The following is a 16,884-nucleotide window of genomic DNA, read 5'->3' as shown; positions in this document are numbered from 1 at the left end:
CTCTGACATACGTATTTTACTTACTACCTACCCCCTCCCCTCACCAAAATATAAGGTTCCTGAGGGCAGGGGTTCTCATCTGTTTTTTTGCTCATCCCTGTGTCTCAGAGGTGAGAACAGTGTTTGGCACATTGTAACACTCAAAAAGTAGTTGGTGTTTTAACTGGAGGACAACAGAGACTCACAATTCTATGTGTTTCCAAACCATAAACCATAAAGAAAACCCACTTAACTGTGGAAACAGAATAGGAATGATTAACATGGTATTCACGTGGCCCAGGCTATCTCTGTCATGGGGCCAGAGTTGAAGGAGCAGAGGAAGATGCTGTTAACCCTCCAAGGGGCTCTGGATAGGGCACAGCTCTGTCTTCACTTCTCATTGACAAGATGAGGTGGTTGAATGAAGTATCTGCAATGTCATTTCCAGCTCTGAAACTCCAGGCTTTATCTTCCTGTAGGTCTACATGCCCCACAAAGGGAAGTCTTAGGACAGTAAGACCAGTGAGACTCTCTGCTCTGGTTTTGAGTTGACGGTTTTCTCCTGAGCATTTTTACTCTTTGGCTGTTGTCAACAATTTCACCGCAACAAAGTTAGCAAAATTCTATTGAGAATCTTCTCCCAGTCAAAGCTACAACTCCATAGCTGGGCTGCCTTTTTGGTTTTGGGTAAAGTGAAGTTCTTTTCCTTGGGTCCTAACTGGTGCCAAATCCAATATTACTTCATTTGTTTTGCCTTAGAAGTCAACCCACCCCTGTGATTCTCAAACCAGTTCAGTTAGGGGAACATCTAGAAATCTTCCTTGTCTTTGCTGACCTTGGTATTTTGAGATTTTTAACATATGAATATAATAATATAAAGAATTGGGGGCTAAATCACAAACCGTCTGCTATACAGATACCAGTAGAGACAAACAGTAGTGGAGACCGAATTTCGAAGAAAAATGTGTGGCAGAAAAATTTTTAATTGAGAAAATCTGATCTAATTTTCTGCAAACTGAGAAGCACTGGCCCATCCATGGCATTTCAGAATATGAGGTGAAGAGGGTTAGCTTAGAGTGGACAAGGGTGAAGGCTCTGGACCTACGAGTTGTAAGACCTTGGATTGAATATTTGACCTCTCTGAGCTTCAGTTTCCTCCACTATAAAATAATGGAATGATGATGTAGCACCTAACTCTTACGGTTATCGAGGAGTGTAAGTAAGGTGGTCCAGGTTTAACTCTTCAGTTGAGCCAGGTACCCAACAAGGGCTTGAGCAACACTGGCTGTTATTATTCATCACTGAAGGCCATAGTGAGATACCTTTAGGAAGGGATTAGCTCAGGCAGGGAGGGAGAAAATACAGAAGCATTTATGAAGATGGAAGGACCAACAAGAAGGGAGAGAAACAGATATGGATGGCAGCACTAAGCCGCTGGAGAAGCTGTATGTGTTTATTTGACTTGGATTTTTGTTAATTTGAACCTTTAAAAAAAAATCATTAATCTCTACTTACACAGGACTTCATCTGGTGGGTAGAGCCTGAGGTTATTTACTGTTCAGGCTGGGGTACAAGGGTCATCGGAGCACTCAGAGTTTTGAGCAAAAGGCTATTTCAGGTGTTCTTTGAGGTTATCTGTCTCCGTGAAACTCGGGCTGGGTCAAGAATATCATGGGCCTGCCACTTAATGATTTTCCAAGAGTAATCTTTCAAATTTAGGATGAAAATTTTTTGGTTTTTTTTTTTAAGGAAAGGTTTTTAAAATTTTTTTCTGCCTTTTTGTATTTTTAAGTAACATTTCAAAATGGTGTATCAAAAGAAGAATTGGACACGGCCAGTTGGACACCTTCTTGCTGGGCACCCCCTGCTGGCCTCTCTCCTCTCCTGCAAAGCCAACTCAACAATCCCTAAAGCCTGCTGACACCCACAGAGAGCTTCTCAAGTGCACTCTGTATTTGGAGTTACTGTTTTGAGCATGTTCAACCTTTCCTCACATGTCACTGAACTCTGCTTGGGCTGGCCTTCAGGGCATTGACCCTTAAGCAAATAGATAGTGTTCTCAAAAAAGCTTGAATTCTGTTCAGTGCTTTACTATGATGAAAACTAAAGTTGGAAGAGGTTGTAAAACCTTTTGACTCTCCGCAGTGGAGTCCATTGTTTCTTCATTCTTCAAGTTCATGTCCACAGGTAAGTGACTTACACTGTCTACAGCATTTGAGGACTATGTTCTGCAAGTCAGTTTCCTCTAGGTTTTTGTGGGGTGTTGTGTTTCTGATTAAGTAAAAGCTGGCCTCTCATTATGCGATAAACAATATTACAAGGCTTGGATAAGAACTTGTGGAACACATTCATGATTTCATAATATTATATGTAGGATGACTCTTGGTTGCTTGGTTGCTGTCTCATTTATAGTTACACTTTTTAATGCATCAGTTCTCTTCAGAATGCGTATGTGTGTTTGATAAGTGGGGGGGATGTGGTGCAAATGGGTGAAAAGACTGAATAATCTGCCCAATGTAAAAATGCTAGTGAACATTTTAAACGGGGCTTCATAAAAGCACAATTCTGTTGGCACTGACCATCACAGATCTTACCTCAGGAAGCTGGTGCTGGTCTAACACAGAACTATACTGATGCCATTCTCCTAGTTTTCAATAATTTAGATAACTGAAAAATATGAGCTCTGGGTTCATGGCTCTGGGCAGGGAGAAAGTTGGTTTCTAGAATCTAATTTCTGTTTTTAGGTTTCCCTAGCCGGTAATATGTGTTGCTGACGATTTGAACACAGGTCAAATATCAGTCACATTTAAGACTGGGAATTATGTGCAATATTTATAAATGTTCTGAGGGGGGGAATAGTTTTCTAGATGTGTTAGAGGCAGATTATGATTGTACCTAGGACTTTTATATTGGGATCTAATAATGGTTATACTTTTTGTTGTTGGGCATGCTAGGCACACACTCTACTACTGTGTCATACCCCCCCACCCTTATTATACTTTTAAAGTGTATTTTAAAGCTTGTAAATATTAAGTTATTTATAGGCTTTTTCTTAGTAGAGGTTCTTTCTGTGTGTAGCCACACCCCCACCTCATCCCCACACACACCCCCGACCACCCCAGACTTAGTTACCCTCCTACTCTGCCTTGTAACACTTCTGTAATTTTCTGTTTGATGCCTCCATCTCCCTGCCTAGGGGTTACCGTTTACACGCCCCTCCCCGCACTTGATTGTAAGCTCCTTGAATAATTTGTGTCCTACTACTAAGGGTAATGGTGACAAATACTTGCTGACAAATGCTGGAAATGGACTGGGAAATAATTTAGGGGAAAAAATTGCTCACTCTGTGGTTTTAAAAGACACTGAGATTGCTAGAAAAATGCCAAGTTTCATTGTAAGAATCAAGTAGTAGAGCTGTGTTGATTTATAAGGATGACAGAACTGTGCATGTGGAGACAAAGGATTGCTGGGAGTAACTCTGACCTTAAATTCTATTCTCTTCAAGATCACTTTAGTTCTCCATCTCAGCTGTGACTCTGGGAAGCAGGAATATCCGTGTGTCCCACGGGGATCACTGTGTGTTTCTTGTCCTTCTTTATCAGTTGTGGCCCTCAGGGCTGAAGGGGCCTCAGTTTCATCCTTCCCCGGGCAGCAGCTCCACATTGTTGACTCCATGACCTGTTACCCCGCAACCTGCTTATCTGCAAGGCAGTATTTACTTACTTCTTTGCATAAGTCAATATTTCTTTCCTCCTCTAGTGGTCCTTGGGAGAAATAAATCATTTGCTGAGCTTGATAATGACAAAGGTGCCCCTTCCTATATCCCTAAATGTCAGCAGTGAAAGACATTTTAAAAGTTTGTTTGTTTGTTTGTTTTAAATAGGAATTTGTGGCTTTGAAAGTGATTTGTAAATTCATGAGGAGCAAGAGCAGTTCTACTCTTCTCTGAGCAGCTCAGGGGCGGGAGAGTGTGGTGCTGGTGGCCTTGTACAATGTCCAGAAGGGAAGACTCCACAGGATAAAAGCCAGGGGGGATATTCACAGTGTGATGTGGGGTGGGAGAAGGCCACTTCACTCCTGAGCTTGGCCTCGCCCCCCTGCTGCCCCCCAGCTGCCCCCCAGCTCCCCAGAGACTGCTAGAGCATTTAGATCCCCTCCCCGTCTTGGCCTGAATGTGGAAAAACCTCAGCCTCTTCCTCCTGGATTCAGTCTAGGCAAGATCAACCTGCTTCAGAAGTAGTATCTGGGAGAAAACAAAATAGAATGCAGAACAAATCTCCCCAGAGAAAATTCAAAGCTGGAAATATTGGTGGAGTCGAGGAAAAACCATCTTCTAAAGTGACAGGAGCCTGGGCACCGCTGGCTCCACTCTGGCATTGCACAGCCTGTTTGCTTTGGTCAGTTCAGGCCCAGCTGCCCGGGAGGGAGATGAACTGCGCGTGCTCCTGGCCTTGGCCAGTGAGGGCACACCGCTGCGTGGTCTGGGGCATTTCTGTCCTAAACTCCATCTCCTGGTCTCTCTGGGTGTGGGCTGATCAGAGTGCTGTGTGTTTTTGAAAATATAAATTCGATCACATCATACCCTTTTCTTGCCTAACAGCCCTTATTTTGTATTGCCCTAGGTATAAGGTCCTAAGCCCTCAGTGTTAAGAATTATGAGGCCCCGAAGAATCAAGGAGCCACATCTCCAAGGCTCCTCACCCACTTTACCTCAGACCCCAGACATCCTTGGGTTCTTGAACCTATGTATTGATTTGAGTCTGGGCCTTTGCTTGAGCCTAGGATACCCTTCTGTCTCCTGTTCCCTCAGCTAACTTGCCCCATCTTCAAGGTCCCCATGCTAAAAGCACTGGTTCCAAAGCCTTACCCAACTCTCTAGACAAGGGCAGAGCTCCACCTGAGGGTCTAGGAGATGCCTGTTCTTCTCCTTTACTCACAGTCATCGTGCTTATTTCATTTGTGACACTTGTCTTCCCTGCCACAATCTGAGGAATAGGCAGGTTGGAGGGCTGGTATGCCATATGGTGTTTGGTTGGGCAAATCAGGTCCTCAGAGATTTCTTCCTGGGCTTCAGCCTGTCCTGAACTGCCCTCATAATATAGAAGTCTGCAAACATTCCTGTAAAGAGCTAGAAAGTGAATGAGGTGTGGGAGGGAAAGTGTGAATAGTCCCTGTCGCAGCCACTCAACTCTGCCATTATAGCACAAAAACAGCAAAGGACAAAACAAGACAAATGGGCATGACTGTGTTCCAGTAAAACTTTACGTTAAAAAACAGGCAGTGGGCTGAATGCCCTTATTGTTGTGTCCTTCAGCCTGGAAGTTTCCTAGCTCCTGGGAGAACTATTCTTATCCCAGTCTCTTCCTCCCTCCCTCTCACCCCTTGTATCCTGCCTTCCTCTCCCCTTTTATTGTCTCTTTCTTTCTTCTCTCCCTCACACTATCAGTAGCCAATTGATAATGTTGACCCAGGCTTCAGTGAAGGTTAGCCCACTCATCTGTTGCCCCAGGCTGGTGTCTTGAAGTCACACTAGCAGTCTTGGTGTAGTGGCCCGCAAGGGGCACTGACGTTTTGGACCCTCAGGATCTTTGATTTGCTCCTGGCATGGCCTGGAGAACCCCACATCCTCCAGTTTCAACAGCCTCCACCTCCTGTGGCACTGCCCACTTAGCTCCTCTCAGGTCTGTCCGTGTCCCAGGCTCCCTCGGGTGACCCGTCCGGGTGCTGCTCTCCACCTCTTCCCTCTCCTCTCTGGCAGCTGTCTTCCAGAATGGTGTTGCTAATGTTCTAAGGTAGAAAGATCCTTGATATGCCTACCCATAAAGATCAGGAGACTGTCCTCTAATGTGGGTTTCTGTGTTGATAAGATTACACATTTTATCAAAAGAAAAAGAAAATTCAACCCTGGATAGTTAAACAGAAGAGCATATAGTATGCAGGTGAGAGACCGCGTGCCGTTTGGTGGACGGGGACACTAGTGTTGGCATGGGAAATTCAGAATTCTTGGACAATTCCATGATTAGGTGGCTAAAGTCTGCAGATCAACGCTTAGAAATCTTGATTTCCTACTTTTAACTCCCAGATTCTTTTAAGTTTATTGAAAGCCAGTGTTTCTAGAAGACCTCAAAAATTCTCAATCTGTTCCCAAAGAGATTTTTAAGAGATTAAAATAATTTATGATATAAAAAGGCAGAGTGAAGAGGAAATCTCTTGTTCCCTTACTTTCAACTCTGAGTTCTTTTGTATGGGTTAGAGTACAATTTTGTTCATGTAAATTGCTAAGAAGCCCTAATTAAAGCCTCCTGTAATTGTGATACCCAAGGACCTTTCACACACTTCAGGGAGCTCGAGAACAACTAGTTAGCTTAGATGCTAGAGATAACAGCTGAGAGAGTAGAATTAGATGGCGTTACATCTGCTTGTATTGATGGGGAAAGGTAATGTAACAAAACATAGCACTCTTACGTCATAAATGTACCAAGTGAGGAGGAGGCATGCTCTCACAGCCCTGTACAATAAATGTGTTTATCACTGAAAGCTAAATTCTTGCTATGTTTCCAGGGTTTCAGAGACTAGCAGAGGGGTCCTCCAGCATCTGCTACATGAGTTTCCCAGGATCTTATCTAATAAAAAGGGAATTAACCAGTGGGAGAAAACATGGTCTTAACAATATATCAGAGTTTCATTTTACGCTCATAATGATATGAGACTATTCATCTAACATCTAATTTTGGAAACATCGTTCCTTTGCCGGATAATACCATGAGCAAGGCCTTTGTTTATTCTTTCTGGTAATTTTGGTTTCTCATTGCAGTTTCCCAAACGTGGGGTTATAAAATTGTCACGGTCTTTGTGGATGCATGCAAGTAATCAACATTTTTAACACAATGGCCTTTAAAAGCCATCAGGGCCATGTTGGAGCTGGCCATAAGACAGCTAGCTTCCATTTCTGACTGAGCAACCAAGGCATGACCTATGGCACTGGAGGGTATACATTTTTGAAGTATAGCACCTTGTTATATTTTTGATCAGTGGACTACCAAAGTTCAGAGTGGTGCACTGAATGCTAAGAAGGAAAACAAAGGAACAGCCCCAGATATTTGGTAGCTGGCCTGGCACTCACAGCTAAGCTGTGTTGTTCTCCTATTAAAAATAAACAATCTCGTGGAATACTAACTGTATGAGTCAGGATTCTTCAAAGGAACAGAACCAATAGCATATATATCGATATGTAGAGATTGATTATGAATAATTGACTCGTGAGTGATGAAGGCTAGAGACCCAGGGAAGCCGGTGATGGTGTTTCAGTTCAAATCCAAAGGCCTAGGAACCAGAGGAGCCACTAGTGTTCAGTCCCAGTCAGCGTCTGAAGGCCCAAGCACCAGGAGCACCAATGTCCAAGGGCAGAAAAAGATGGATGTCCCAGCTAAAGCACAAGGGCAAGTTCACCCCTCCTCAGCCTTTAAAAGAAATTAATTAATTTTTAATTGAGGTATAATTGACATAACATTGTCTCAGTTTAAGGTATACATGTTGATTTGATACATTTATTTATTGCAATATGATTGTCACTGTAGCTTTAACTAATACCTCTATCATATCACATAATTATGATTTTTTTTTTGCAGTAAAATCTTTTGCAATCTCTCTCTCAGCAAATTTTGAAGTATACAACACAGTATTGTTGACTATTATCACTCTGCTTGCATTAGATCTCCAGAACTTACTCATCTTCTGGTTACAGATTTGTTCCATTAACAACATCTCCCCAACTTTCCCGCCCCCTAGGCCCTGGTAACCACCATTCTACTCTGTTCCTACAAGTTCAGCTTTCTTAGGTTCCACATATAAGTGGCATCATACGGTATTTGTCTTTCTCTGTCGGCTTATCTCACTAAGCATAATGTCCTCAAAATCTGTTTTCCATAGTGGCTGTACCAGTTTGCTTTCCCACCAACAGTGTGCCAGGGTTCCCTTTTCTCCACGTCCACTCCAACTCTTGTTATCCCTTGGCTTCTTCATGATGGCCATTCTAACAGGTGTGAGGTGGCATCTCATTGTGGTTTTGATTTGCGTTTCTCTGGTGATTAATGTTGTTGAGCATTTTTTCATGTGCCTGTTGGACATCTGTATATCTTCTTTGGAAAAATGTCCTTTCATTTCTCCTGCCCTCAGTTTCCCTGTCTTGTTCTATTCAGACCCTTAAACAATTGCATGATGTCAGTCTGCATTGGTGGAACATTATCTACCGATTCAAATGCTGATCTCTTTTGTAAACACCTTCACAGACACACCCAGAAATAATGTTTTACCAACTCTCTGGGCATCCCTTAGCCCACTCAAACTGACACACAAAATTAACTTCCCATCAACCTCAAAAGGTCACTCTGAGGCCAGGATAAAATGAGACAAAGCAAGGCCAATTCCTAATTCTGTCCAAACATAGGCAAAAGGAAGGTCACTGTGGAACCCACAAAATATCAAACATCCCTCTCTCTTACTAAAACCACAAAATATCAAACATCCTTCTCTCTTACTAAATGAGTGACTACTTTTTCTTCACCCAGTCATAAAGTTGCTCTGGCTTTCTGACAGCATCCAATGTGGAACAACCCCTACTTCCTTAGACCCTCTCCCAAATCTCTTGACTACAGCCTGAGTCCTATAATAGGTTCTTCCTAATACCCTCTTACTGTGACACCCCATGGTCCCCCACAGTGTGTTCTCCCTCACTGCTATGAGTAATAAATCCAGATTGTCAAACTACAGGTGTGTTCTTGGTGAACTTTGGCTGAAGGGCGTGAATTTTTGTTTTTGAGAATGTGACTTTTTAATAGTAAAATGGAGCTAACAAAAATCATTGTGTTCAGAAGGAAGTAAAATGCAAGTAAACCTAATATGAATCCTAATGTACAGAACTGCTAAGGAAGTAGAGAAGGAAAGAGAAGCGACTAGTTGGTTGATCAGCATTCTCTTCCTTAATAGAAAATGTGTGACAGATGACCCCAGAACAGTGGTGGAGATGGGGCAGAGGGGGCTTTGTCGCTAAGCTTGAAGGGCAAAGGGAATTTCAGCTGCCTTCTCCTTTTGTGCTCACTGATGTACGGACAGTTTCATGTCATTTTCCCACATGTCCTGCAACGTGGATTTTACCACCATCACAACTACTCCCTGAGCTAAAAGGTGGTGAAATCAGGGCCTGGAGAAAGGTGAAAAAACATATGCAACAACCTAGGGTAAAGCCACAGGCAGTACCAGGATCTGTGAAATTCTGAAGTTCACGGGCAAGACACTGCACCAATGGCCTCGAAATACTGCAAAATATTTGCACACCAGTGGAAAGAAACCTTTTTAAATGAAGAGCTAAGCCAGAAAAAACAAAGACACAAAAAAACTGGAGTCTGAATTTTTTAAAAAGTCTCATTTTAAAATTAGGAAATGCAATAACACAATTCTTGTTACAGTTGTTTTATTATTTTCTCATTATCAAAGAGTTCATTTTGCTTTTTGAGAAAAATAATTTGATTAAAGTTTCAAAAGTGGTATAACCAGCAACCATTACAATCTGAATGTAATACTGCTATATTAAAGAAATTTTGTTGTTGAACAAAAGAATTTTAAATTTGGTTTATTTAGTACTTTTTTAACTGGCCTCATGAATTACATAATTAAATAATGTTCCTCACTCTCCTTAATATTGAATTTACTTTTTAAAATTAATTTTTTATAAATCATGTTGATAGGTACCATCACCTTGATAGTACCTTTGATTGATATGATGTAATGAGAAGTGTAGTTTACCTCTGGTTTCTTTCCCAAAACACACAACCCCTGTCTAATCATGAAAACAGCGATAAACCCCAATTTAAGGGACATTCTATAAAATAATTGCCCAATACTTCTCAAAACTGTCATGATCATCAAAAACAAGAAAATTTTGAGAAATTGACATAGCCAAGAGAAGCTTAGGGAGATTCAATGACTTAATGTAGTATCTCTACATCTTCACAACACTTTGCACCATTGGATACTTAATCTTTGCCAGTATTTCAATGAATGATTTTAGTATTTATCACTGATCAGTACCCAAATTTATCCATTGGATTACAACATAATGCTTTTTCTAATTTTATGGGTTTTTAAACATCAGGAATAGATATTCATTTTTATTGAATACTTTTTCCACATCTCAAGATGATTAATTTTTTTTTTTTTACATTTGATAGTCATTGCATTCCTGGAATCAACACTGCTCACTATGGGTGCTTTTTGTTTTTTTTTTTCAGGAACTGCTATATTATATTGAGCATATTTGGCATTTTAACATTTCTTTCCAAAAGTAATTATAATTCTATATTTTTCTCAGAATGGTTTTGTTTGTCATGATGTCAGGGTTATACTTGTGTTATAAAATGAATTGGTAGCAGTTCCCCTGGTCCATGCTGGACTTGCCATATTCTGGATCTAGGGGCAGCATTTACAAAGGAGCACCGAAGCCTAACCGCCAGTATTGGTCAGCCTTACCAACCCAAGAAATGTCACCAGTTGGTTGTGTCCATCTAGTGGGTTTTATTTTTACTTGTTTAAAACAATCAATCAAGCAAATCCAAATAAGGAGAAAGAACAAATAAATAAGAAGCACCTATCCATCAACCAGCGAAAACCATCATTAATGGTTTGGGTTTATCTTTCCTAATAATTGGACTCTTTCATGGGGTTGTTAACCAATTTAAAAAAGTCTGCCTTTGTCTGAGATTGCTAGTGAAGGTTATTTCTTGAACTAAATTGCTGTTTCATTTGGCTACTTTGAAGAAGAGGAAAGAAGAGAAAAGAGATAATAATTGTAATGATTCTTTTGTTTTCTAGGGCTGTTGGAGGACTGCAGTTACCATGTCTGACTCAGTAATCCTTCGCAGCATAAAGAAGTTTGGAGAGGACAATCATGGTTTCGAGTCAGACAGATCATGTATGTAGTCTTTTTCTTTTACTGTCTCTTGTACAAAGAGAGGTGAGAACAAAAGTGGAACAAGCTAGTGAAGGTTCATGGAGCAGAGAAAAATCAACAACAATAAGTAGAACCATTACTAGGGTTATTCTTACACATGGCTGGGTGTTTCTCCCTAGACGCCATGTAATGGGATGTCTGAGTGCCAGGTAAGAATGCACAAAGCGTGGGTGAGTGAAAGCATCTCACCTTTAAATATCTCTTTCCTGGGTGGAGTAGTTTTGTTCCAGTACTGGCTATTATTCTTACCTTTATTTCTTATTGTTATAATTGATTATAGTAGTGAATGTTTAGTGAGCACTACTTCCTGAGAGGAACTGTACAAAGTCTCTGCTTGCCAGAGTGAGGTGATGTGGATGGGGGCCCGTAGCACCGATACCTGGTGGGTAGTGAGGGCAGATGATTCTAAGCTGCAATTATTACTTTTTTAAAGTCCTATGATTTTCCATTTTACAGAAGCTGAAACTGAAACTTGGATTCTTTTTTTAAACTTGGCAAAGATCACATGACTAATAATTAATGGAGGCCTAATTCTAATTCAGTTCTGATTCCTAAACCTAATCTCTGTCTACACTGTACTGCCTCTTTACTCTTAATTAAATTAAATTAAAATGCCAGGGGAACCAGGATGGGCTGTCCCGTGGTAATAGTTGACATTAGCACCTTGGGTTTCTTTCCCTGTGGCTTCCCTACACCCATGACCCTGAACCTCCCCCCCCCCCCCGCCTGCTCCCCTCCATCTGCTCTGACCTCTGCTGGGGAACATAATATGTGGCTCCAGCCTATGGCTTCTACTGGCATGGGGGTGTCAACGACATCTTATTGTCTGGTTGATTTGTGATCTGTATTTTAAAGAGATAAATCCTGATGTTTCTAAAGAACCAAACAATAAATAAATACCCATTTTATTCAGTAGTACAAATAAATCAGATTTTCTTTGGCTAATTTAGAAATGTTGGGCTTCAGTTGACCTTCAGAAAATAAAATGATCTCATTTTCTGGAGAAAAGTCAAGAAGTGTAGTCCAGGCAGTGATTCTGAATGTGAACGAGTGTCTTCTATAATACGGATAGAGAGAGAGAAAGGAGAAAAAGCAAATAATTATTTTGCATTGTTCCTTGAATAAAAATAATTATAGAAATGTTTTCCAGAGGAAAACTGTTAATGAGTAAGTTTCATTTTTGTCATTATTATTAACTTTGTGTATTGTGTTTATCCTGGCAGGTAACAATGATAAGAAATCAAAGTAAGTGACTGTTTCAACAGTGCATCACATTTTCTGGACTAATTCCCTAATATTCCCTAAAAAGCACAAAATACATTCTCATACACATTGCACTTCCTACAAAATGGTGTATCTCATCCATTCTTTTTTTCTTTAAAATATTACTATAATTTGATTTTAAAAAGCTTTGAAAATATCCCTTCTGGTTAGGTCCAAATCTCCCCCTGTATGGCCAGGAACACCACAGAATTTCTGACCTAAACAAGCAGAGGATAAGTTGGACAAGTATGATTTCATGGGCACAGAGAAGGTTCTTTCTATGGAAGAAACCCCAAATTCCCCCTACAAGCAAATAGTAGAAACCTAAAATTTAATCATTAGATATTTCTCTTTAAAGAGTTTCAGAGTTTAAAAGTTCATATAAAATAAACGTCAGTCAATCATACTTCGGCATGAGGGCAAGGTTGATGGAGTCTAACTTAGAAGACAGAAGGAGGTGCCAGGTAAGTTTCTGAAACAGAGGTGGTAGAAAGGGAGAGGTTGAAGATATTTAGGAAATTTTAAATAATTCATGGCAGACAGAGGTGATAGGTGTGGTAATGTTAGCCTTGGATTTGGAATGGTAGGGTCAGTCAGCCTGAGTCTCACTGGGTGCTTAAGAGATGAAAACGGGCAGGGATGCAGGTGAGGTGCAATGAGAAGGTGAGCAGGAAGGTTGAGTGAGTGCTTTGGGTTTTAGAGGAAAGGAACCTCTTCCTATGGGGGTGGCAGCATAGAGGGAGAATCATGGTGGAAGTTTGATAAAGCTGCCGAGGGCAACGGGAATAGTCTGTAGAGGGATGAAGAATAGGGTGGAGGCTGTTCTCCTTCATTCATTCATTCATTTCACAAATATTAATTGAGTGCCTACTGGATAGCAGTGCCTATTGGATAGCAGGCACTATTATAGGTACTGAGGGTATAGAAAAGAACAAAATAGGCAAAAATTCCTGTTGTTGAGGAACTCACATGCCCCTGAAGAGCTCCCTCCCTTCGTGGGGGAGATATAATAAACACCAGAAATAAATAAAACATAGTATGGTAGCCAGTGATAATTTATCTTTTCCTTTCTAAGAGGAAAAAAGTAATCTTGGAAATGGAGATTTGAAATGTTGTGGGGGGAGAGTTGCAATTGTTGAATTTCATCATGGAAGGCCCCACTGAGAAGGTGACTTTTGAGAGAAATTATGAAGGAGAGTGAGTCGGCCATGCAAAGATCTGAAGAGAGACCATTTTGGCAAGAGGAAATAGCAAGTGCCAACACCCAGAGGTGGGAATGAATTGGGCAAGGACAAAGGTCAGCAAAGAGACCAGGTGGCTTAGGCGGTGAAAAATGGAGTGTGGTAGGGGGAAACAGGGTCAGAGAACCAACTGGCCTGATCACGGACGCCTGGAATGTATCAGCAAGGATTTGTGATTTTACTTTGAGCTGCAAGGGAAGCTTAGGGCGGCCAAGTGCTAAGCACAGCATTTGTCAGCATCAGTTCAGACGGTGGTGAGGTTGTCTCCAGCAGGCCCAGAAGCCCAGCTTTAGAAAGAGAAGGGGAAACAGCTGGATGGCTGCAGAGATGGAGTTTGCAAGGGTGAGTCTGGGGAAAAGAACTGAGGATGATGGTGAGAGTGTGGTCCAAATGGCAGGCAATGGGACCTAAGATACATAAGGAAGGAAGCAAAATTTTGATGGGGTTTGGCAATTGTAAGTCAATTAAGGGGTTAAGGAACTTCAAGTTTCAGCTGGGATGTCATATAGGTATGGAAGGAGGAAGTGAGAAAACAAGATGTACAGGCTGTCCCAGAGAGCCCATGGAGTTTAGAGCAGTTATCGGTGAAAATAAGGTCCAGGGTGTATTTGTGAATGGATGACTCAGATGAAGTTGAAATTCCTGGAGTTGAAAAGTTCAGGGATGGGTTAAGTACAGTTTTATGAGAAATAAAATGAATTATAAATAACTAAATAAATAAATATGATTACATGGGGAGTATGGGAGTTTTTTTTTTTTTCATCATCTCTACAATATCCACACTATTTAATGTAATTGTAAAAAATTTTTAAGTGCAGAAGGAAGTTATAAATCAGAAAATCCAACCACCTCAACTTACAAGGAAATATAGGCTGAAGTAGGTCAAGGGTCAAGGCTGAGATTCAGTAGTTGTTAGTATAACTGGGAATGCAGAGTTCTTTTTCTTTTCTCTCAATACCTCTCAGAAAAACCTCAGCGAACCTCTACTGAACAGGAGATACAGCTATACTGAAATCTCTGGAAGAGGTCAATCTGAAAATAAAAGCTTGTTTTTAAGATACCAGTTTTGGCAAGAATTTCTCAGCCAGTGGGGGTGACTCATAAAATCACCATCGAGGGAGAATTTCTTATTGCTTTGGGTCTGTAAATCCCTATGTTTTTCTCCTCAGGTTACAAAATGAGAAGAAAGGTGGCAGCAGTCAAGTTGGCTTCTTTCAACTGGTAATAAAACTGGGCTGATATATGGCAGAGGTTTTGCAACCATGAGTTGTTCAGATCATGGAAGAAATGTTAATGCTTTAGTCATATCGGCAGACTTTTAACTACGGTGATCACTTTTTCAGTCATAAACTTTGTCTATGTGATAACATGCTGAATAGCAATTAGAAATTTATTGCCAGGAGCAGGGGAAGGATAACTTAGGAGTTTGGGACTAACATATACACACTACTATATATAAAATAAATAAACGATAAGGACCTAGTGTATAGCACATGTAGCTATATTTTTTTAAAAAGAAACTTATTGCTGATTAAACACACAAATTCTATCTGGTAATCAGAAAAGTACTCTAGAAAATAAACACTAAGCCCCTAATTATCATTTTAGTAAGGAAAATTATCACAGTAATCACATCATGTGTATTTGTTCTTAGGACAAGTTTTTAGAAATCCTATAGTATGGGTATTTTCCCCAAATTGGTACAGGGTGGAGGCATTTCTAGGCACAAATAGGCACTTTTCTTTGTCAGCATCAGTTGTGGGAACCAATTGACACTATTGCTGAATAACCCACACGGTATACCTACGTGGCCATAGCATCAGTGCCGGTGATTGTGTCCCCCTTAAGTAGTGGATGAATAGCCAAGAACTAAAGTCAGTTATTGAGATAAAGAGAATGAATTAAGAGACTAGGAAAGAAATAACAAACTAACAATGTAAGAGCCTAATGATTTAGATAATTGATGTACCATTTCCTTCGATATTAGTGAGAACTCTACTGTTCCATTAAAATGATTCCCTTAAAATTTGATGTTAAATACTATTGATTAGAATCTAGTAGCTAAAATTAAATAGTCCTCCTGCCCCTCCTGCTTTTCACCCATAGATGATCTCTGAATCCTTTGTTTTTCAAGTTTCGATTTTCTTCAAAGACTGACATTGGGCTGATGTTTGTGGGAAGCTTCTGTGCATGTCTCCATGGAGTAGCCTATCCCGGCGTGCTGATCATTTTTGGCACAATGACAGATGTTTTTATTGACTATGACACTGAATTACAAGAACTCCAGATCCCTGGAAAAGCATGTGTGAACAACATCATAGTGTGGGCCAACAGCTCCCTCAACCAGAATGTGACAAATGGAACACGGTGTGGGTATGCAGCTGTTTTTCACTTTTTACTTTCTTTTGCTCATATCTTAGATTATAATTCAAAATGTGAAAAGAGAGCCTTATTGACTGAGCTGTAGTGGTATCTCACACAGAGTGAACAAAAACAAATTTACCCATATTTGTATAAATTACTCTGCCCCGAGGTTCTTTGTATCCTACTAGGGTTTTAAATCCTAATGAAAAACAGAATTGGGACTTGCTCATTAAACACATCACCCAAATTTAACCATTCTGTAGACCGTTGGCTGGAGGCTGACACTACCAACACTTAATGCCACTATCAAGGCGACCCATGAATTTTACTTAAGTCTTTGTCATGTCTCATATCCAAGACTTGCTTTTCCCTTCGTTCTTCTTTCTCTCTTTCTTTCCTTCCTTCTCTTTCTTTTCTTCCTTCCTTCCCTTCTTCTCTGCCTCCCTTCTGTGCCTTAGCTGCTGTGGTTGATGACCCACTTGATCCCCAGTCTTCTGTCTATAATGGGAATTTCATTACTGTGCTATAGGACTTAGATTTTGGGGTTGCTGGTCTCAGTTAGTTGTTGAGTTTCTATAGAAGAGGGGTGTGATGCTGTGAACAGAAGACAGTCATGCAGAATTAGCCATAGCTCACTGTGCTCCTGTTCTGTCTGTGATAAGCCCAACAGGCTGCCTTGTAATCAGTGAGTCTATAGTGTTCACAGGGTTGACTCACTGTCACAGCGTGGACTTTGCAGCCTGCCTCATGCTGCCTCAGGGCCAGAACAAGCTCATTTGCACGTATGAACCCACATACTCAGGTTCGAGAACCAAAGGCAGTCATATCCTGGCTAGAAAGACACTTGGAATGGCTCCCCCGTGTGAATTTATATTTTTCTCCTTCATTTAGAAATTTTTCTACAGGCTTGATTCCAAATTATAAACAAATCCTTCTAAATCACTGACACACTTCCATAATATTATTTGCTGTTAAGGTCTTTCTTTCATCCACTCATTCAACTAAAATTTGGGGGATATCAGCTGTATACCA

At 40.7% G+C, this 16,884-nt stretch overlaps 1 protein-coding gene across 1 annotated transcript in view; it reads left to right on the top strand.

Annotated features, from left to right (window-relative positions):
* The window catches only part of ABCB11 (ATP binding cassette subfamily B member 11), a 139,810-nt gene that overhangs the window by 64,826 nt on the left and 58,100 nt on the right, over nucleotides 1-16,884 (top strand). The window contains exons 5-8 of the mRNA XM_072961107.1: nucleotides 10,846-10,945; nucleotides 12,208-12,229; nucleotides 14,658-14,709; nucleotides 15,623-15,861. Coding sequence (XP_072817208.1) covers nucleotides 10,846-10,945; nucleotides 12,208-12,229; nucleotides 14,658-14,709; nucleotides 15,623-15,861 — 413 coding nt within the window. The remainder of the gene's footprint in view (nucleotides 1-10,845; nucleotides 10,946-12,207; nucleotides 12,230-14,657; nucleotides 14,710-15,622; nucleotides 15,862-16,884) is intronic.

Source organism: Vicugna pacos, chromosome 5 (assembly GCF_048564905.1).
Source record: "Vicugna pacos chromosome 5, VicPac4, whole genome shotgun sequence".
NCBI lineage: Eukaryota > Metazoa > Chordata > Mammalia > Artiodactyla > Camelidae > Vicugna > Vicugna pacos.
Note: the sequence above shows the minus strand (reverse complement) of the source record. Positions and strands in the feature narration are given on the sequence as shown.